The 22,984-nt window shown below is 42.3% G+C and overlaps 1 protein-coding gene across 2 annotated transcripts in view; it reads right to left on the minus strand.

Annotated features, from left to right (window-relative positions):
* The window catches only part of LOC148514970 (arf-GAP with SH3 domain, ANK repeat and PH domain-containing protein 1-like), a 232,087-nt gene that overhangs the window by 50,721 nt on the left and 158,382 nt on the right, over positions 1-22,984 (minus strand). For both annotated transcript variants that reach the window (XM_088480677.1, XM_088480676.1), the window contains exons 13-15: positions 7,304-7,352; positions 6,690-6,853; positions 3,921-4,054 (exon numbers count right to left, since the gene is read on the minus strand). In XM_088480677.1, coding sequence (XP_088336803.1) covers positions 3,921-4,054; positions 6,690-6,853; positions 7,304-7,352 — 347 coding nt within the window. The remainder of the gene's footprint in view (positions 1-3,920; positions 4,055-6,689; positions 6,854-7,303; positions 7,353-22,984) is intronic.

Below are 22,984 nucleotides of genomic sequence, written 5' to 3' on the forward strand. Positions count from 1 at the left end.
GACAGGGCTGTTCTATTACATGCTCCTTTTATGAACGTTTTAGCTCCTTTTTGCAGTGGTGTATTCAGGTGGGCTCGAAGCAGTAAGGGATTGCCCATTATTTAAATTACTTTTTGTTGGTAGGGTAGGCTGACAGCGCAATTTGTGTGAAAGGTTAAAGGAGTTATTGGTAGGTTTGAAAAGATTTCCTTGAAACAGATGCAGTCATTGTTAGCTTTGCTTAACTTTTCTTGTTGTGTCATTCCAATGGGGAAGATTTTCTGTTTCAGGTTAAGAAAGGCCCACCATATGATTTGTCTTTCAGTAGAAATGAAAAAGAGTATATATGGGTGTGGTTGAATTTCTTACAGGTTATCAACTGGGTTCGCATTTGACTTCCGCAGTTGGTAGCCAACTCCATACTTCAGTTGTATACATACGCATCATGAGCATTAGGTTTCGGTGCCTTTTTTGATGGTGAATGGTGTGCGGAGGCTTGAAACAGTTTCCAATTGTAGTAGTGGTCGAGCTCTGGGCTATTCGGCTTAGTGAATGTAGAACTGTATTGGTGTGATAATCTGGGAGTAGCCCAGGCTATCAATAACTAAGCACTAAGACTGCTTAGATCTGCCTGCATAGGAATATTGATTTTACGGCCAGACACATTCCTGAAGTTGAAAACGAGATTGCGTATGCTTTATGTCGGTTTTAATGGAATAGGTATAAGTCACTGGCACCTTCAGCTAGGGTTTATGGTTTGCCCTGTCCCGATTATGTCGGGACCTATTCGTCAGCATGGAGCAACTGGCAGACTATCATCTAAAGATGAGGGTAATTCTGTGTACACACGCAGCAATTTTTTGAACGACGGAACGATATCGTTATCGTTCAAAAAATCGTTCATTTTCAGCCCCAAAACGATGAACGATAACTACCAATGCGCGCTCCCGTTTGTAGTTGGTAGTTTTCGTTCATAGCCCGAACCTACCGTCCAAGCTGACTATATTGTCAGGTTGAACATGTTCAGGGATGAGGGAGTGTGGCCGGCACTGAACGAAGCAGAGGGTTCTTCCACCACTGAGGCAAATAAACAACTAAAACAGTGGAAGTCATCTGCTTAATAGAGTTATATACGAGGGGATAAGTTACATAATTAGCGCGCATTTCCTGCGAGTCTGTTCTTTGGGAAGCCCAAGGCCTTAAGCTACCTGCCACTAGGGGGATGGATTGGAGTTCTTTTCACTTTTGCGCTCGGAAGTCATTGAGGTTTTGCGTCGTTCACCTCCACCTGTGTCGTCCAAACAACTCAGTTTTCCCCATCCATTTGCTTGATGGTTAAGTTTTGAAAGTTACTAATGTCCGTATAAAATATTTCCATAGAGGTTTTGTGGGGGGAGTTTGGTCGGGTGTGGACTGTAGGTCATTTGTATGTTTACTGGGCTAGTAGGCACCATTTCGCTAGGTCGGTTCCTTTTGATATACGTTGGATTGGTGTGAGGGGGTTTAGATGGAGTGGTCTTTTGGATCTTCTCTGGGATTTGGAGGAAATGGGTTGCCCTAAATTATCTGGTAGTGCATTTAAGAGGTAATGACCTCGGGATTTACAAATCATTGTGGAGCATTGGCCAAAGGTCAGGTTAGTTTGGTCAGAGATCATCCCACATAGGTTTTGGCACGGCACACAAGGTGGTACAACTTTGGATAGGGTGAGGGTTGGTTTAAGTGGGCGTGTTATTAGACACCCCCGTTTGCGGTATGAGGAATCATTGAATATTGAAATCTTTTTGCCAGATGGAGTTTCACCTGAATGGGGAAGTTATGGAGCTATTTGTCACAGACTGTCTTGTCTTGAGGAGGGTTACTGGTCCTAGGTGGATGGTGGCGGTCCATGGTCTGTTGACCCCTTTTTTGGCGGGAAAGCAGTGCTCCTCGGCTCAATTTAGCGCAGCTGATCATGGCTAGCATTTCTCCTTTGAGAGAGGAGAGTATGTCACTACCTTAGGGGAGGACCAGGTCTTCATCTTAGGGAGGCACCAGCACTGTGCTGGTTAAGGGGAGATGGTACTACCCAAGCTGTTTGCGCAGGGGGTGAAGACTCCACCCCCATTTAGTAATTAAAATCTTTATATTATGGGCTGTGGCTGAGGTGGTACTGCTTTTTGCCACCAAAATTATTCAATGCCTCTTTTTTCTAATTTATACAGTTGTCTGTATCTTTATTAATTAAGATTAAGTAGGATGAGAATAAAAAAAAATACAGTATGGGTGACTTAATAGCATTGATACATAAATATTATGATAGGTACAGGCAGTACTGCAGTTGATGTCTAGAGTAGCAAGAGAAAATATTAGGATAGTGTGAGATAGAGGATAGTGATAAGTACTAGCCACTACCCAAGAAACAACAGAAAACAGAAAAGTAGCTCTTCCACAACAAAAAGTGACAAAACTTTATTTTTCCTTCTGATCAGCTTCTAGTAGGTGTGTGTTGGCCCCTCCAAAGGCTCAGGTCCTCCTGGACAAAGTGCACTATTTAAAGGAAACATGCATGGGAGGACAGGAGACATGGAAACCTGTTACATGATTACTGTAGCTTTACTTATTATACATGTGGAGAGTTAGAATAGATAAGCGAGTCAGCATTCAGCAAGAGTTTGGGCTTTTCCAGAAGTGTAAACTCCACTCAGTATAAAGAGTCTAACCACTATTGGTCCACCTGCCATAAATCTAATTTATCTTGTACAATATTAACCATAGACATACTGTATATTACAGTGATTGGTCAGTGCCACATCTTACTGTTCTGTATTACTGTACAGCAGAGCATGGGGAACAGTCTCCCTTTTCCAATAACTGGAAATGTGATGAAAACACTTAATTCAACACAGATTTTCATTTGCAAAGTGTCTTGTGAACTGTACTGTAATGCTTAGAGTAGAACTCCACCTTCTTGCAGGCAGATGTCTTTAATTTATTTGTCCTTTGGTAAGAAAAGAAATAAGCTCAGTCAGTGAACTGTTTATAATTGTGTCTAAACCCACCCACGCACGCACGGCGGGGGGAATTTCCGAGTACCTAGAAACCTGCCTGTTCCTCCATCGCCGCCGCGCCCGGCAAGCAGCTAATCAATATTGTACATTTTTTTTGTACAGAGTCTGACACTGCCTGGGCTGGCTGTAGGGGGAGGTGCAGCGCGCAAGCCCCTCCCAGTCAGTTCCCATAGGAGCACTCTGTTACCGGCAATGTGACAGAGTGCCTGCCGCCAACCTGCCCGAGACACAGTACTACTGCACTGCCACTGCGGCCACAAGTCCCGCACGGAGCAGCACAAAGTAGGTGGCGGGGATGCAGCCGCCGGGGGGAATTATGTTTGCCAGATGACCACCAGTGCTGTATCAATGTATATGCCCGGAAGGGGTGGGAAACGGAGGTCGGGCGGCTGTGGAGGAGGATAACGTTTATTAAAATGTTTCCAGATGACTGCTGCATGTATTTGCGGTGGGGGGGGGGGGAATAATATCTATTAAGTGATGCCAGATGACTGCTGCATGTCTTTGCGGCAGGGTTTGATAATATTTATTAAGTGATGCCAGATAACTGCTGCATGGTGGATGTATCTACAGGGATGGGGGGAGGAAATATTTATTAAGTGATGCCAAATGACTGCCGCATAGTGTATGTATCTCTCGGACGGATTGTGGATGCAGCCCGTATTTAGGGAATTGGCTAGACCTATGCCATCTGGCATCACTTAATAAATATATTATCCCCCCCCCTTGCAAATACATACACCAGTCATATTTAAACCCCCCTTTCAAAATCCTGCGTTTGCCACTAAAACCACAGGGCTCAGGGCAACAAAATAAACTTATATGCCTGAGCAGTGCAAGAAGATGGAGTTACCCTGTTATATGACCATATCAGAGTTTTCCTCTTCTTACCAAGAGCTCGGAAGTACCAAGTTTGTCCAGGGAGAGTGATTGAATACGAGAGTGATGGACGCCAAGGTCTCTATGAACCCCAGAGCATTCAATACAGGTCAGGATACCCAGATTAATAGACAACCACGTTGGATCTGGAGGAAATAAATATATCAAGATTAGATTCCATAGCAAATAAAGAAAACATGACCAAACAAACAAAACCAATTGGAAGGCAAATAGAGAATCACATATTCACTGTTGGTACTAGCATGTCATTAAGACGCTTTAATTACATCACAGCAACCCAAGCAGAACAACAGGTTTCCTAGTAATTCCTTATTTACAGTGCAATTAGAGATGCACTAGGCCTCAAGGCACATTACATGCAGGGAAAAATGACTAGCAGGTGCTTGTAAAAGGGAACAGTTACGGATTACTTTTGCAGCTGTCACGTTGGTGCTTTAATGCATAATGTGTCAGTTCAGACATGCTTAATGCACAGGGAATCAACTAATTGAATAACAAAACTTTAAGGGGCATATTTATTACAATATGCATTTTCATTGCGGATGTAATAAAAAAAATGATGTGTAAATTTGCATTTTGAAAGCCTGTCCCGGTGAAGAGTTGGAAGCACAGTGATAACTTATACTATGACACCGATTCCTGGTTCTGCATCTGTGGGCTTACTGCGCATGTGCGGCTGTTGCATGCGTCAGTGTGGGGACACTGTTTTAGTAGCCCAATAGGCTTCTATAGGCTAATGCCATCTTCAGATAGCATTAGCTATCAGGTCTTAGCTCTGGAATAGCTTGGTATATCTGACTGCATTGCAGTCGGAAACAGAGGGACCGTGGCAAATATCTGAGATATTTGCTGCGATCCCAACATGGTACATTGGGGGGATACTTAATATTTTTAGGTATTTTTTTGGATAGGCCCCTGAAACTGGTCCAAGAAAGTAGACTTCAATGCATTTCAACCTGGTTACATGGACCAATTAGTCTTATTTGGGAAAATGTGAAGTCACAAGCAAGACGCACAAGAAAAGTGCTTTGCTCATTACTTGCTGGAATATTGAATATATGGTACTGTATGGGGCGAGCCAGAAGTTACTTTACCTCTAGGTAAAAAGGTTAATGACAGAATATTTTCCCATGGTCGGTTTGTGTTCAATAGTAAGAATAAGCCTCACTGAGAAGAGATATTCAGGAAATGTATAAGCTAGTGTATAGGGACAAAATGTAGATAGGTTATGCACTAATTTACTGTGTACTGTAGGATGCACTTATTTACTGCGTACTGTAGGATGCACTTATTTACTGCGTACTGTAGGATGCACTTATTTACTGCGTACTGTAGGATGCACTTATTTACTGCGTACTGTAGGATGCACTTATTTACTGCGTACTGTAGGATGCACTTATTTACTGTGTACTGTAGGATGCACTAATTTACTGTGTACTGTAGGATGCACTAATTTACTGCGTACTGTAGGATGCACTAATTTACTGCGTACTGTAGGATGCACTTATTTACTGCGTACTGTAGGATGCACTAATTTACTGTGTACTGTAGGATGCACTAATTTACTGCGTACTGTAGGATGCACTTATTTACTGTGTACTGTAGAATGCACTAATTTACTGCGTACTGTAGGATGCACTTATTTACTGCGTACTGTAGGATGCACTAATTTACTGTGTACTGTAGGATGCACTAATTTACTGTGTACTGTAAAATGCACTTATTTCCTGTGTACTGTAGGATGCACTTATTTCTTTTGTACTGTAGGATGCACTTATTTACTGTGTACTGTAGAATGCACTAATTTACTGCGTACTGTAGGATGCACTAATTTACTGCGTACTGTAGGATGCACTAATTTACTGTGTACTGTAGGATGCACTAATTTACTGTGTACTGTAAAATGCACTTATTTACTGTGTACTGTAGGATGCACTTATTTCCTGTGTACTGTAGGATGCACTTATTTCTTGTGTACTGTAGGATGCACTTATTTATTGTGTACTGTAGGATGCACTTATTTACTGTGTACTGTAGGATGCACTTATTTCCTGTGTACTGTAGGATGCACTTATTTCTTGTGTACTGTAGGATGCACTTATTTATTGTGTACTGTAGGATGCACTTATTTACTGTGTACTGTAGGATGCACTTATTTATTGTGTACTGTAAGATGCACTTATTTACTGTGTACTGTAGGATGCACTTATTTACTATGTACTGTAGGATGCACTTATTTATTGTGTACTGTAAGATGCACTTATTTACTGTGTACTGTAGGATGCACTTATTTACTGTGTACTGTAGGATGCACTTATTTACTGTGTACTGTAGGATGCACTTATTTCCTGTGTACTGTAGGATGCACTTATTTACTATGTACTGTAGGATGCACTTATTTATTGTGTACTGTAGGATGCACTTATTTACTGCGTACTGTAGGATGCACTTATTTACTGTGTACTGTAGGATGCACTTATTTACTGTGTAAATTTGCAAAGTTTATTTTTTGTCAACTAGGTATATATGGATGTAAGAGTTTTAGATGAAATAAGAGTGTTACATTAAATGGAACAGAATATAAAGTACGCACTCCTCTCCTGACAGCACATAATGTTGTGAATAATCCTTCTGGTATAGATAGAAGTGCAGTTTACCCAAAGATGAAGATGGCAGATTATTGTTCAGATTGTGTAAAATTCTCATTTAGCTATAGAACCAGTGCCAACTAACTGGCCATAACCTGGATAAATGTCTCACCTGGTGCTCCACAGTCACAACATACACTGTTCCCAGGCATGCGTTTCATGTCTTCAATAATGGCTTTAGTGAGATCTTCTATGCTGTTCTCCTCACTGGGGCGCACTTCATGGAATGCCATGTTGAGAGCTTCCTGCTTGCTGTTAGTTAGTACAGAGATCCAGCTAGAACATTAGGAAACATACATATTATAGGATAAGGTATTCAAGTGTATGTGGCCCCAGCCTTTAGATACTATTAACACTTGGGCTCCTTCTTCAGTCAAGAACGGTTTAATGAGTATTTGCTTATGTGGCGACAGACTGATCAGGCAAATGTATAGGATGTTTTTGCCTTTGGCAAACTACATTCAAATCCATCTTTGGGGTCCTCAACAGACATTGCATGTAATAGGTTAAGGCTTGCCCGAAATGCCAGTACACTGACAGCTTGTGTAATTAACCACATAATACCAGTTGTGACATTTTAGTAAAGTACATGTATGTGCAGTTTTAGTCAAGCAATCCTACAAAAAGGTAGCGCAGAAGGTTGTGGGCAATGAAAGACTTTGGTCAACACAAGATAGGTTTTAGACTGACAATACTACTAATAATTACTACATATAATTCACTCACGCAATACAGTCCTGATCATCCTCTGCCAAGAAATGGTAAGTCCGGTTATCTGCAAGTCACAACAAAATGGACTGTTAAGATATTTCAAGTAACATTCATAATAATACAAAATACTACTGAATGTGTGGAAACCCTTCTTCAAATATTTCACTTTTAATAATTATCAAACATCTGAACATTTCACACAACAGAATGGATAAGACCGAATCAACAAACTCCAAATTAAAATTTTGTTTGTAAGGGTACAGCAAAGCAACAAGGAAGATCATAAACAGGAAGATCAGTAATGTTGTTGGGAGTCCTGATGCCCACTACAGGGAATGATTCTTCTCAGATCTAAACAGTAACAATGCAAAGCAATAGAGAAGGTGCTATTTAGCCAGACATATATTGAAGTAGGACAGGCTTTGGAGTGATTGTGGGGCATACTAAGGGGAGCATGCATGTTTGTTAGCAGTGTTCCTATTTAAACAATTTAAAATAGACAATATACAAAGATAATGGATGACTGCTCAGCCATTTAAAAGACATTACACCTAAACTGTACCTGACAAAATGATCTAGTTTAGTTGTACTGTCTACAGATTTGCCTTCAGTTGAATATCACAACTCTGTTTACTCAAATCACGTGGCTCTCTGTATTTAGGTATATTTATAGAAATATCTATTCCACTCCCCACTGACTGCTCAAGTACCGTCCATAATATATAGTCAGGACCGTATTAACAGCACTGCAGGCTCTGAGCAAAGCAGTCCACTGGGGCCCTACCAACCCACTCACAGGAATAAAAATGTAAACGGTCAATAAAATTAATCTTTTAGATTTATTGGTACTTTGAACAAGACCAATACATATTATATACAGTGTACATATATATATATATATATATATATATATTAACGATACTGGATCAGAACCTCTATACACACCTTCCTATACCTTCTAATGTCCTGCCTGTACCTTCTAATATCCTGCCTATACCTTCTAAGGATGACGCTAATTTGCGTACGCAGTCATACCATAAATAAAGACTTAGACGTGGAATCTGTGGTTCCAAAGCAGAAGTGTTATTCAGGTAAACGTTCAGACAGTTACGCGCAATTGATCTAGACACAATTTAGGCGCAAAAGGAAAATTATACAGACCCAAGTACAGTATAAATACGCAGGCGCTTCCGGACCCGGAGATAGGCTACAGCAAGAGACCTCTAGTCATACAGCGTTCAGCACGAAGACTGAGAACCAGCGTTCGTGCACACATATTTAAGTTTGTTGCTGATGTCATTGGTTCCCAGGGGAGAAGCATCTGTTACAGCACATTTAACAGGCTGGTTCAAATAGACTCTCCCTGCCTCTAACAGCCGGGGATCTTCCTCTTCATGCCCCCTGCAACATTCTAACAGTTGTTCATGAAATATACATTTTGTTGCTTGTAGGCTCTGCGATCCATAACTTGAGTTTGCATGATGCGACCTCCCCACCGATAACACCGGAATACTGTAAAAAGAGTACGTATCAGTACAAGACCAAACACGACTTGTTTAGCATGTATAATACCTTAGTTATCAAATACCTTTATTTCTCAGCATTTAAACTAACTGAACCAACTTAAATCATACACTTTAAAGCTTATTGAACCTTATGTGTGAATATGTAATGTGTGGGTATTGAGGGTTTGATATAAGGACGCTAGTTAACCTGGGGCAGATGCGTGCGCATAAAGCTAATAAAACAGCAGTTTCATACAAAGTCCTATGCATTCGCTAATATGCGACTAGTTAACAGCGCAATTGTGCGTATTAATGTGTGCATGAGAAATGGTGAAAAATGCAATCCATGGTGCTAATAGTATCATCGCCACATGTACTAAAATGTGATTTTACCTAAAATGGCGCTTAGGCGGCCATTCGCAAAATGGCGTCTTGCGATCTCATTTTCAAGATGGCGTCTTGCAGCCAGTCGCAAGATGGCGTCGTCGCGATTAAATTTTAAACTGAACTTGTCTCAGCCAATTATTCAGCTTCAACAGTCCACCCTTTGATAGCAAACAACATGCTATCACAATCTGCTATTAGAATTTAATTTAGGCTGTTATTATGGGATGGCACAAGGTGGTTCTTAATCCATCAATAATGTGTCTCTGGGAGAGAATATAAAACTACTATTATACGCACACCGCGAATCTTGGAAGATTATGTGAAAGGTGTGGGAATGCACCAGTCTTATAATAGCAGTCTTGAAGGGGAGTTGAAACTTTACATTATCTGAGGTGTTCTATAAATAACATTTCAATAATACATTCTATGCATGTCTAAATATAATACATCAAACGATTGTATTTCCTAGTTCAGGGTTGTAATGCAGTTCTATATTTACCTCGGTATACATATTGTCATTACTGACCACCATCATAGTTTCATTCTTTCGTTTCACTCTGTTTTTACATTTTTCACACTTCAACACAATAGGAACACACCGGACGCATATGCCAATTATTATGATGACAGTCAGTATAAGGATTAAGAATTTGCCTATGCTGGCGATCACTTCCTGGACCCATTCCCCTAGACCTGAGAACCATTTCACTGGGTTCAGCCATGAAACCCATCCTTATATCTTCTCCCCTATTTCAGCCACTGAAGTGTTATGGTTTTTGCAAAATTCCCACTTTAGCTGCAGAATTTCATCCATCTTCCAGTCTATCACCTCCTTCGGGTCGCTGGTATCATTGGTGACATAGGTGCAACATTTTACTCCAAATTGGGTGGCCAATGTTACGCAATACCCTCCAGTAACAGCAGTTAAATAATTCAACACCATCCTGTGTTGCACCAGTTCTTTCTTGTACGCTTGCAATTCTTTCCCTGTATACCTGAATGTGTCATCGTACATCTCGGTGATATCTATCAATTTGACAAGTTCCTGGATATATCTAAAATTTAATGTACCCCGAGCGATCCTGGTGGGGTCCAATGCGACCAGAACTTGAAAGCCAGTTGTCTCACTGATTAACTGAGTGGCTTTATGTATATCACCAGGTACCATATTTCTTTTGCCCCTGTGTTCATATTGTGTGTGAAGATATGGTGACGGTGTGTTTTTATGTATACCCAGCATTTCAACATGTGTGAGGGTCATAACTTCTGGGACTACTCTTCCCAGGTAACACAAACCTTCGGGACTCGGGGAGAGCCATTTATACGCTTTTCTTCCACAGATGAAATATCTATTATCAGGGAGAACATAAGGAATGGTATGCATCATTATCATTAAGCACATTTCCCTTGCAAACAATCCTATTTCTGGTTCTCCCATCTGGTACATGCAAGTTTCTGGCTGTATTATTTTAGCACAATAACCATTTGGCACCTTACCAATGATTTCTTTGGTGGAACTCAATGTATACCGATACCTAAAATGTTTCCCACCAGACTTAATGGAGAGCAGCAGATCATGGTTTATGGGCTCATTATCAGCTCTTTGTGAGAAAGTCACCGTCTGATTATTCCCCGTCACTTCCCAACTCCCGGGTTTATTGGGGTTGGTTATGTTTAGACACAAAAGTGATCTATCTACTTGGAATTGATGGAGTTTGAAATGAGGTGGTTTGGATGAGAGGAATTTTCTATCCAATGTTTTCCCTTTTTGCAATTCTAAAATTTCCGTGATATTCAGCGGAATGGCACCAACCCTACGTTATGCTGTCCCTGTGGCACATGTGAACACACCCAGCAATCAGTTTGATTTAACACTTTGCCTACCATGCTATGATAATCCTCTAGAGCAGTGTTGGCTAACCTTGACACTCCAGCTGTTATGGAACTACATAACCCAGCATGCACTGCTACAGTTTTGCTATTAGGGCATGCTAAAACTGTGGCAGGGCATGCTGGGATATATAGTTTCACAACAGCTAGAGTGTCAAGGTTAGCCAACACTGCTCTAGAGGATACCTACCCCAGTACGGATTATATTTAGGTTGGCACCATTGGATACAGTTTTCATCAACTAGGGACCCACAAAGCTCACAAATACAGGAATCTTCAGACGATAAACCTCCACACCTTCCTCGAGTATCCGGAATGACAGCTCTCTTAACAATAACAGTACTAAGATTGGTCAGACACTCCCCTGATTGGCATTGCACTCCTCCTGATTCCAGTCCATCAGCACTGCCATCAGCTCCCGTTTCCTCAATCGGTCCCCCATCACAGACACTGGATATCCCCGGACTGACCAGGATGGTGAACATTCTAAAAGAGAAAATGAAAATGAACACAGCAAGCCCGTCCATTGTCACAACAAGACCTGCAAATTTCTCTCAGATCAGGTATCTTACTACGACCTTTTTAATCCTCCCGGAACAAGCTCGCGAGCGACAGGTCCACGCTATCAGCTTTGTCTCCGACTTGTTTCTCCACCGGTTGATTGACCTTATTGCAGTGAGTGGAATGGACCCAGGTATCTCTCTCGGCCACTTTCAAAGATGTAGTACTTGTCAGTAGCACCTGGTACGGACCTTCCCACCGATCAGTCAAACAACCTGAACGCAAGAAATTTCTGATCATTACATATTCTCCTGGTTCAACATCATGACAGTTCGTTTCAGGAATATCATTAGACAACAATTTCAGTTTCTGCTGCTGTTGCTTTAACTACTTACTCATTGATATATGATACTTCACAGTTACCTCGTTGTTACCCTTTAGATCTTCCTGTGGACTTATAATCAAATGAGGTTGTCTACCGAACAATATTTCAAATGGGGACAGATTCAGAGGAGGTCTAGGAGTGGTCCTTATGCTATGTAGGACCAAAGGTAACGCTTCTGGCCATCCTATTCCAGTCTCAGTCATGATTTTACTTAGCTTATTTTTAATAGTCCCGTTCATCCTCTCTACCTTGGCACTGGCTTTGCGGTCGGTAGGGGGTGTGAAGTCGACTATTAATACCCATCAGCTTACACATATTTTGAAAAACATCACCTGTGAAATGGGTACCCCTATCACTCTCGATGATTTTAGGGATACCGTACCTGCATACAAAATTCCTGAACTATTTTCTTGGCAGTAAACGCAGCAGTATTAGTGGCCGCTGGGTAGGCCTCAACCCAGTTAGAAAATACGTCTGTGCACACTAATACATACTTAAGGTTCCTGCAGGGTGGTAATTGGATGAAATCAATTTGTATCACCTGGAAAGGTCCATCAGTCGGTGGAATGTGGGACGGTTCGGTAGGGATCGCTTTCCCTATGTTCATTCTCAAGCAGGTCAAACATGACATTGCTATCTTTTCTGCTTGTGAAGAAAAACCTGGTGCGCACCAGTATGCCCTCACAAACTTGCACATACCCTGTTAACCCAGATGAGTCAGACCGTGTGCTGCGTCAGCCAGGCTGGGGTAATATGCCTTGGGGGTTACTGGCTTACCATGTCTGTCCCTCCAGAGCCCAGAGGACTCTTGCCCACATCCCTTGGACTTCCAAATGGATTTTTCCTGAATTGAACACAAATTTTGCATCTCAATTAATTTCAGCATATCAATAGTTTGAAATGACATAATTGTTTCAGTTGGAGAAAACATTTTTAACCCTGCTGCCCATTTTGCAGCTTCATCAGCTCTTTTGTTGCCCAGTGACACCGGGTCATCCTCACATGTGTGGGCTTTGCATTTAATTACTGCCACTGCTTTGGGCAGTTGGATTGCTTCTAAAAGATGTTTTATGTGTCGGGAATGTGCAACTGGTGTGCCTGCTGCTGTCATAAAATTTCTCAGACGCCATAGAGCCCCAAAATCGTGCACCACCCCGAACGCACACCTCGAGTCAGTGTAAATGTTAGCAGATTTGCCTGCTGCCAGTTCACATGCTCTAGTTAGTGCTACTAACTCTGCCACCTGGGCTGAGTGAGGAGGACCGAGAGTTTAGCTTCTATGATGTCTTTACAACAGCATAACCTGTACATAATTCACCTGTGTCTGTTTGTCTATGACAACTCCCATCCGTATAAAAAGTTACATCCACACTCTCTAAAGGTGTGTCATGTATGTCAGGTCTAGCAGTAAAGGTCTGATTCAGATATGTCATACAATCGTGCGTATCATTATGTCTGACGAACTCACCTCACGCCAGCAACTCCTCTCCTTCCACCCTTTGTACATCATGTTGTACATATGGTAGGTATGTTGCTGGATTCAGCGTACTGCAACGTTTAACGGTAATATTTGCAGGAGCGATTAGAGCTAGTTCCCATTTGGTGAACCTAGCCGAGGAGACGTGTCTGGTTTGAGCTGAGTTCAACAGAGCAGATACAGCATGGGGAGTGTAGACAATCATATCATGGCCAAATACTACGTTCTCACTTTTACTCACCAATAGAGCGGTATCTGCATCACTTCTCAAACAGGTGGGGAGTGATCTTGTTACCGTGTCCAATTGGGCACTATAGTATGCTACGGGCCTACTGGCATCACCATGTTTTTGTGTAAGGACACCTGCAGCACAACCATCGGCTTCCGTACAATACAAATCAAAAGGTTTTTCATAACCAGGTATTCCCAATGCAGGAGCTCTTGTCAGACTATCCTTAAGATTAAGGAAAGCCTGTTCTGATTCCTCTGTGTGTATGACACGATCGGGCTTTGAGGAAGAGACTAATTCCTGTAAAGGTAAGGTCAAAATAGAAAAACCTGGTATTCACATTCTACAATATCCACACATTCCCAAGAAGGTACGAATTTTCTGTTGATTCTGCGGCAGTGTCATGTTTTGTATGGCCTGGATTTTATCTGTTGTGAGGTGTCGTAACCCCTGGGTTAGGCAGTGTCCCAAATATTTTACTCTGGATTGGCACGTCTGTAGTTTGTCCTTAGCCACCTTGTGTCCTGTTTGTGAGAGATGAAGTAACAAAAGTTTAGTATCATTCAAACATGACATAAACAAGTCAGAACATAGCAATAAATCGTCCACATATTGAATTAGAACAGATCCACTGGCAGGTTGAAAAGATTGTAAACAGTCGTGCAATGCCTGGGAGAAGATACTGGGGCTGTCTATGAAACCTTGGGGTAATCGTGTCCATGTGTATTGTAAACCTCTGTATGTAAATGCGAATAGATACTGACAGTCAGGATGGAGAGGCACAGAGAAGTAAGCAGAACAGAGGTCAATGACAGTGAAATGGGTTGCATTTGGTGGGATTTGCATCAATATGACAGCTGGATTCGGCACTACAGGGAATTGGCTCTCTACTACCTTATTAACACCTCTAAGGTCTTGTACCAGCCTATAACCCCTCCCACCACTCTTCTTCACCGGAAAGATGGGACTGTTGGCTACACTAGCTGTACGAACTAAAATTCCTTGTTGCAATAATCGCTCAATTATTGGAAAAACCCCTAATTCTACCTCCTGTTTTAGTGGGTACTGGAGAATTTTTGGAGCTTGCCTTCTGCTTTTTAAATTTACCATTACTGGGCTTACGTTTGCCATTAATCCAGTGTCCTGTCCATCTTTAGTCCAAAGGGAATCTGGAATTCGGGACAACATTCGGGACTCCATCACACTACCTGTGATGGAGTTTCATTTAAAACGGTAGAGTGATACATTATCCTTTGAGGAGTGTCTAACATATCCCGCACCTCGTATACCATTCTCTCTGGGATATCTAAAAATACATCATCAGGGGTGCAATATATAACACATCCCATCTTACATAACAAGTCTCTGCCCAGTAGGTTAGTAGGAGCCGCAGCAGCCAGGAGAAAAGAATGCCTGACATGCAACGGCCCAATAGTAACCTCTGTGGACTTTGTTAAAGGATAATGTTCCACTTTACCTGTTACACCCATTGTTGGTACTGTCACGTTGGTCACCTGCAAATTAACGGGAGATTTCATCACCAACCTGGTCGCCCCTGTGTCTACAAGAAAAGGATATTCAGTACCAGCTACATCAACCATCATGACCGGTTCTTCCCTAGTACTTCCCGTTAACCTGACCATCTGTAGACTACAGGTATGACCTGACCCCTAGCGTTGGCTACCATTCTCCAATAAAGCATTTACGGCTACAATTGGAGCTGGTGCCTGCTGAACATTTGCTGGCCTCTGTGCATATCCCTTATGGGGATATCTAGGTCTTCCCTGATGTGGGATCCCTACTCCTTTTACTGTACAGTTTCTACTTAAGTGTCCTGTTTGTTTACAGTTAAAACATGTTCGTGTTTCGGGTTAAGACATGTGGTGTTGTGAGGTTTGCGCAGAGGGTAAAGGTGGTGGATATTGGTAAGGATAGGGAGGGTAAGGGGGATAAGAAGTTGGTGGATAGCCTGGGACCTGTGGTTGCATCGGGTTAGTGGGATAGAGTTGTGGGATTAGTGAGAGCACATACTTGTTCAGACGTGAGTGTGTGTGCAAGTGTGTCTGTTGGCTGTGATGTTACCGTCATTCCCTCCAGAACTTGTATACTGACAGCCATTAGTTTTTCGCTCTGGGCTTCTCTCTTTTTGGAGATGTTTTTATCATGTTCAATGGCGGTTTCTATGAGGGTATCTATTGTGAGTCCCCGCCAGCCAGGCTGTGAGGTCTGAACCCGAGTTTTTAAACTCTCTTTCAGACCGTCCACAAGTACTGTGACTATCATCCCCAGGTGGTGAGTGCTATCTTTAATATCCTCTATCCCAGTGTACTGGGTGATAGCCTGCAGGGCCCGATCGCAATAATCTTCTGCAGTCTCACTCTCTTTCTGCTTAATGGTGAAAATTTTGTTCCAGTTAACTACTACTGGAAAATATATACCCAATTGAGTTACAATGCGGGAAATGTTACCTTGGTTTACTTGGTCTGTTAAGGGAACGTCACCATCCAATACACAACCCATGATAAAATTTGTCACGTCGGTATTGCGTGGCAGACAGGCCCTTAACACCACACGCCAATCTTTATTAGTGGGCTCATGTGAACTACCCAAATTTCTCAAAAATCTTTGACATTTGGCTAGTTCCTTTTTGGGATCGGGGAAATCATTTATGATGGAATTTAGTTCTGCTCTTGTCCAAGTACAATGCATTACTACTTCCCTCGTGTGCACTATACCGTTTGCATCTGCATTTTCATTTGGAACAGTTATTGTCCGAATGGGATGCAGACCGGTAGCGCTGCTATCTTTGACCTGATTACCTGGCTGGGGGTTTAGTCTGCTGCTGCTACGTATGGTATGAACAACTTCCTCTATGGGTGCAGAGGGCATTAACACTTCCCTTGCTGTTACCGATGGCGGCAACACTCGTGATTGTGGTGATGCAGCACCTATCATCTGCACAGCATGGGAAATGGCAGACATTACAATAGGCTCATTATCCGCATCATGAACATTTTCCTTATAGTTGCTTAAGAGAGGGTACAAGTTGCTTGTTACATTTTTATGGGTATTTTTGGTAACTGTACTTGCACCTCCATCCACATAAGGTGGGGGAGGTGAGCTTGAACTGCTGGCAATACTCTCCACGACGCTACCTTACCGCACATGCGCGCCATTTTGCAGCTCGCCCGTATTGCAATTCAGCGTCGTGGATGTATTTTCTGGCAATGTGCTCACGACGCTAGTTTGCGTCGTTTGCACATTGTTAAGCCACGCATCCCCTTCATGCTGCCACAGTTTTAAACATTCAAAATATTTAACCTTTTTCTCTCGGGAGCGCATCAAACTGATGTGATCCCGGACATTGTCTAACACAATTTTATCAAAACTACCAATTCTAGGAAACGGTCTAACACTCTTCCTCGTCATATTAAACCATAAATCACAATACCTTATTGCATAAGTACCGTACTTGGTATGCAGGATACGACAGGCCGATCCGATCGGCGCCTCCATTAGCAGCACATCATTGCCTAACATCTCTACTGTTTGCGTGGCTCCCATTCTGAGACAACTCCTACGCTTTCAATAAAGATTTAAACCGATGAAAGACAATCAAGACACTTTCACTTACCTGTGGACGATTTAAGTCGGCAGCGTCCACACACCTGGATAAGATTTAGTAAGGCAACTTCCACACCTGGATAAGATTTAGTAAGGCAACTTCCACACCTATGAGAGTTTATATGTCGGCTACTCTCACGCACCTCTCTACAACAAAGACAACATGCACACCTGCTACTGTGTATAGAATGGTAAAGCTGCTTACCAAGCGGCTAGACTAACTCTTGCACCTAGCCCTTCAGGATCATACGATACCCTTAACTTTGTTCAACAAATATTCACTGTTACACACTTTTTTTCCTGCGCAGAAAAATACACGTTAACCCAGATATTGGTAATAGAAAAAAAATGTAAACCTCAATGGCTTTGTTCAAACATGTGGCAGCACAACCGGAAGTACGTATACGCTATCGTGCGACCAGTCGCATACACAATAATGTGACTACCACACAACCGTATAATGGCTTTTTAACTGCATACACAAATGTGCGTCTTTTTGCTATGCACAAACCTGCGACTTAGTCGCGTACTCAGTACCGCGACACCCCTTTAAACATAAGGTTCTATCAACAGAGGAAAACAAACTTTTTCCTCTCTTTGTCCCTGGATTCTAGTCAGCTTCCTTGATTCACACGGAGACGGATAGCGATCTTTCAGCACAAAGCGGTTGCAGGCAAACCCTGCATGTGGCCACTCCACCCTTTGCTGAAATATCGATGGCCGTATGTACCATGTGAGCAGGTAAGTGACTTCACTATGAGCCCCCAACTAATGATACTGGATCAGAACCTCTATACACACCTTCCTATACCTTCTAATGCCCTGCCTATACCTTCTAATATTCTGCCTATACCTTCTAAGGATGACGCTAATTTGCGTACGCAGTCATACCATAAATAAAGACTTAGACGTGGAATCTGTGGTTCCAAAGCACAAGTGTTATAGGGAAGTTTGTTGCTGATGTCACTGGTTCCCAGGGGAGAAGCATCTGTTACAGCACATTTAACAGGCTGGTTCAAATAGACTCTCCCTGCCTCTAACAGCCGGGGATCTTCCTCTTCACGCCCCCTGCAACATTCTAACAGTTGTTCATGAAATATACATTTTGTTGCTTGTAGGCTCTGCGATCCATAACTTGAGTTTGCATGATGCGACCTCCCCACCGATAACACCGGAATACTGTAAAAAGAGTACGCATCAGTACAAGACCAAACACGACTTGTTTAGCATGTATAATACCTTAGTTATCAAATACCTTTATTTCTCAGCATTTAAACTAACTGAACCAATTTAAATCATACACTTTAAAGCTTATTGAACCTTATGTGTGAATATGTAATGTGTGGGTATTGAGGGTTTGATAGAAGGACGCTAGTTAACTTGGGGCAGATGCGTGCGCATAAAGCTAATAAAACAGCGGTTTCATACAAAGTCCTATGCAGTCGCTAATATGCGACTAGTTAACAGCGCAATTGTGCATATTAATGTGTGCATGAGAAATGGTGAAAAATGCAATCGCATGGTGCTAATAGTATCATCGCCACATGTACTAAAATGTGACTATCTAAAATGGCGCTTAGGCGGCCATTTGCAAAATGGCATCTTGCGATCTCATTTTCAAGATGGCGTCTTGTGGCCAGTCGCAAGATGGCGTCGTCGCGATTAAATTTTAAACTGAACTTGTCTCAGCCAGTTATTCAGCTTTGACAATATATATAAATATATATATATACACAAACATACATACACACGGCGGGTAAAATAAGCATTGAACACATCAAGATTTTTCTCAGTAAATATACAGTATTTATAATGGGGCTATTGTAATGAGATGTTCACCAAATGTCAGCAACAACCCATGCAATCAAACCATAGATGTCCATAAATTAAGTTAAGTTATGTGTAATAATGTGAAATGACTCAGGGAAAAAGTATTGAACACATGAACAAAGGGAGATGCAAAAAGGCATGGAAAGCCAAGACACCAGCTGAAATCTATGAGTAATTATAAGTATTATAAAAAGATGTCTCATTACCAAGTTGTCACACAAGAAACATATCATGATGGGTAAAAGCAAAGAGCTCTCTCAAGACCTTCGCAACCTTATTGTTGCAAAACATACTGATGGCATTGGTTACAGAAGGATGTCTAAACCTCTGAATGTTCCAGTGAGCACTGTTGGGGCCATAATCTGGAAGTGGAAAGAACATAATTTCACCGTAAATCAGCCACGACCAAGTGCTCCTCTCAAAATTTCTGAGGAGTGAAAAGAATTATCAGAAGAGTTGTCCAAGAGCCAAGGACCACCTGTGGAGAGCTTCAGAAAGACCTGGAATTAGCAGGTACAATTGTTTCAAAGAAAACAATAAAGAAACAATAAGCAATGCACTCAACAGCCATGGCCTGTATGCATGCTCACCACGCAAGACTCAATTGCTGAAGAAAAAGCATGTTGAAGCTCGTTTAAAGTTTGCTGCACAACATTTGGACAAGCCTGTGAAATACTGGGAGAATATAGTCTGGTTAGATGAGGCCAAAATTTAACTCTTTGGATGCTATAATACACACCATGTTTGGAGGAGAAATGGCACTGCACATCACCCCAAAAACACCATATCAACAGTGAAGTTTAGAGGTGGGAACATCACGGTGTGGGGCTGTTTTTCAGCATATTGTACTGACATACTTTAATTGAAGGAAGGATGAATGGAAAAATGTTCTGAGACATTCTTGATAAAAATCTGCTGCCATCTACCAGGATGCTGAAGATGAAACAAGGGTGGACATTTCAGCAAGACAATGATCCCAAACACACAGCCAATGACATTCACAATTGGTTTCCAAGAAAGAAAATAAAGCTGCTAGAATGGCCCAGCCAATCACCTGACTTGAATCCAATTGAGAATCTATGGAAATAACAAAAGATCAGAGTTCATAGAAGAGGTCCACGGAACCTTCAAGATTGTTTGTGTGTGGAAGAATGGCCCAAAATCACATCTGAGCTATGCATGCAACTAGTTTCTCCATACAGGAGGTGGCTTGAAGCTGTCATTACTAACAAAGGCTTTTGTACGAAGTATTAAATAAATTTCAGTAAGCGTGTTCAATACTTTTTCCCTGTATCATTTCACATTATTACACATAACTTAAGTTATGGACATCTATGGTTTGATTCTTTGCATGTGTGGATTGCATGGGTTGTTGCTGACATTTGGTGAAATGTCATTACAATAGCCCCATTACAAATATATTTACTGAGAAAAATGTTGATGTGTGCAATACTTATTTTACCCGCTGTATGCACAAATACACACAGGGCTGCCATCAGGAATTGTGGGGCCCGGGACTGACAAAGTAGGCAGGCCACAATGAGTCAGTCAGTCAGGACATTGCAGAGGTGAAGTAAACATTTTAGCCCTTTTCACCCCCTTAGGGGTTGAATTTTTAAAAATCCCTGCTCAGTGGGTACCTACGTTATGGAAGGTATATACACCCCAATTTTCATGTTTCTAGGTCCAGGGGTTTGGGCTGGACCTTGATCAGTCAGGACATTTGATTTTATATATACACAAATATAAAGGATAGCCGTATGTAAATGTAATGGTAGGTGATGCCAGCGTACTGTGATGTCTTGGAAATGCTCAGTCCTGCAACAGTTGTACTCTGACATCCTGTGAGTCAGTTTGAACACTGGCTAGGCTGCTCATGCCCCGTTCGGAGTTCGAACGGGGCATGATAGTGGGTGCCCGACGGATGGGACATTCCATTTCCGAAGTTCTACGTACATTCAACATACCTAGATCTACGGTTTCACATGTGTACTGGGAATATGTCATAGAAGGCATTACCATCCACCGTGGACAGCGCAGTGGCCGACCACAGGTGCTTAATGATCGTGACCAACAGCTTCTGGTGACAATTGTCTGTGGCAACAGAGAGGCACTGGCTTAAATCACATCCACATTAATGCAGGAGGTACCAGACGCAGATCCAGCAGGTCAGTGCAGAATTCTTTAGCTTCCATGGGATGAGAGCAGACCACCAACCGGAGTGCCCCTGTTTACCCTACACCGGACACAGAGCCTCACCTGGGCTTGTGACATTGCTAATTGGACTTTGGAGGACTGGCAACATGTGATGAGTTACGGTTCCAGTTGTTTTGGGCTGATGGTAGAATCCGGGTGTGGTACAGACCCCATGAGACCATGGACACCAGTTGTTAACAGGCACTGTGCAGGGTGGTGGTGGTTCCATAATGGTGTGGGGTTTGTTCATATGGCATGGGTTGGGTCCGCTTGAACACGTTATTGACCGGTAACCTCTATGTTACATTGCTTGATGACCATTTGCAGCCCTTTATGGACTTCATGTATTCTCACAACCATGGGCATAACTACCATAAGTGCAAAGGGTGCAGCTTCTATGAGGCCCAGAGCTGAGGGGGCTCATCTTCCTCATCAAAGTTACATGTGTTATATACATTTTTCACCACTGGGTGGTACATAGGGGCCCTTATACACTTTTGCTATGAGGCTTCAAATCCCTATTTACGCCTCTGCCCACATCGATGGAAAATTCCAGCAGGATAATCCACCGTGTCATTGGCCCAAATTGTCCAGAATTGGTTCAAGGAGCAATCTGGAGATTTCCAGTCGCACCCATTACCCTGCACCTACAAATATCAGGGAGCTTTAGGAAGCCATCCCGATGGGTCAACATCTTTCCAGAGGTCTTCCATCCACTTGTGGAATCGATGGCACGTGGAGTTGCTGCACTTCACTGGGCAAGAGGGGCTCCTACATGATACTAGTCATCTATCCCATGACTTTTGGCACTTCAGTAATAATATATATACATACATACACACACACACACACACTGGGAGCACCTTAATAATAACATAACCGTTGCTTTGGGCACACAGACACTCAGTGTCTCTCTCTTAATCAAACCTAGCAGACTACTTACTGTTAATTAACTTTACCTTAGGACTCCTTAATGAATTTGCCACAGGGCAGGCCACTGGTGACTCCTCTGATCTTCAACTTCTGTACACTGGCGCTGAGTTGCTGACGTCAGCGGCAGTGCAGAGGAGAACCACAGAGCAGCTGGCGCCACCTGACAGTGTCAGCCTATAACGTCTTCAACAGCGCTGCAGGGACTTGCTACTAGCCAGGCCATCTTTATGTATGGCTAAGCGGCCAGTGCCCTGCTACTATAGCAATCACCCGGGGGGGAGAGCGATGGCTAATGACCGAAATAGGACCCTAGAATCATGGGCCCCTGGTTAACTGTCCATTTAGCCCATACATAAAGAAGGCCCTGCATACAGTACAGATGTACCAGCAATGTATCACTTGTTTATAAGCCATATTTATTTAAAACTGAAGCTAAATATTTCCATTATTACAGGTTCCTTTGCTCTCCACATCTAAAGTAAATACTGTATATTTTGTGGGAGATGATCATGTCCTGAGATAAAATTAAAACAATTCTGTATAAAGTATATGTCACGCTTACATGTAAGAATACACATTATAGACTGCTCTATAGCTAACAGATAAAGGTTAATGTAGTAAGCCTTAGAGAGAGATAAAGTGGGCGGAGATAAAGTACCAACCAATCAGCTTCATACACAGCCTGTAACATGACAGTTAGGAGCTGATTGGTTTGTACTTTAAATCTCTCCACATCTCT

Source organism: Taudactylus pleione, unplaced genomic scaffold (assembly GCF_031769625.1).
Source record: "Taudactylus pleione unplaced genomic scaffold, aTauple2 ptg000256l, whole genome shotgun sequence".
Taxonomy (NCBI): Eukaryota; Metazoa; Chordata; class Amphibia; order Anura; family Myobatrachidae; genus Taudactylus; species Taudactylus pleione.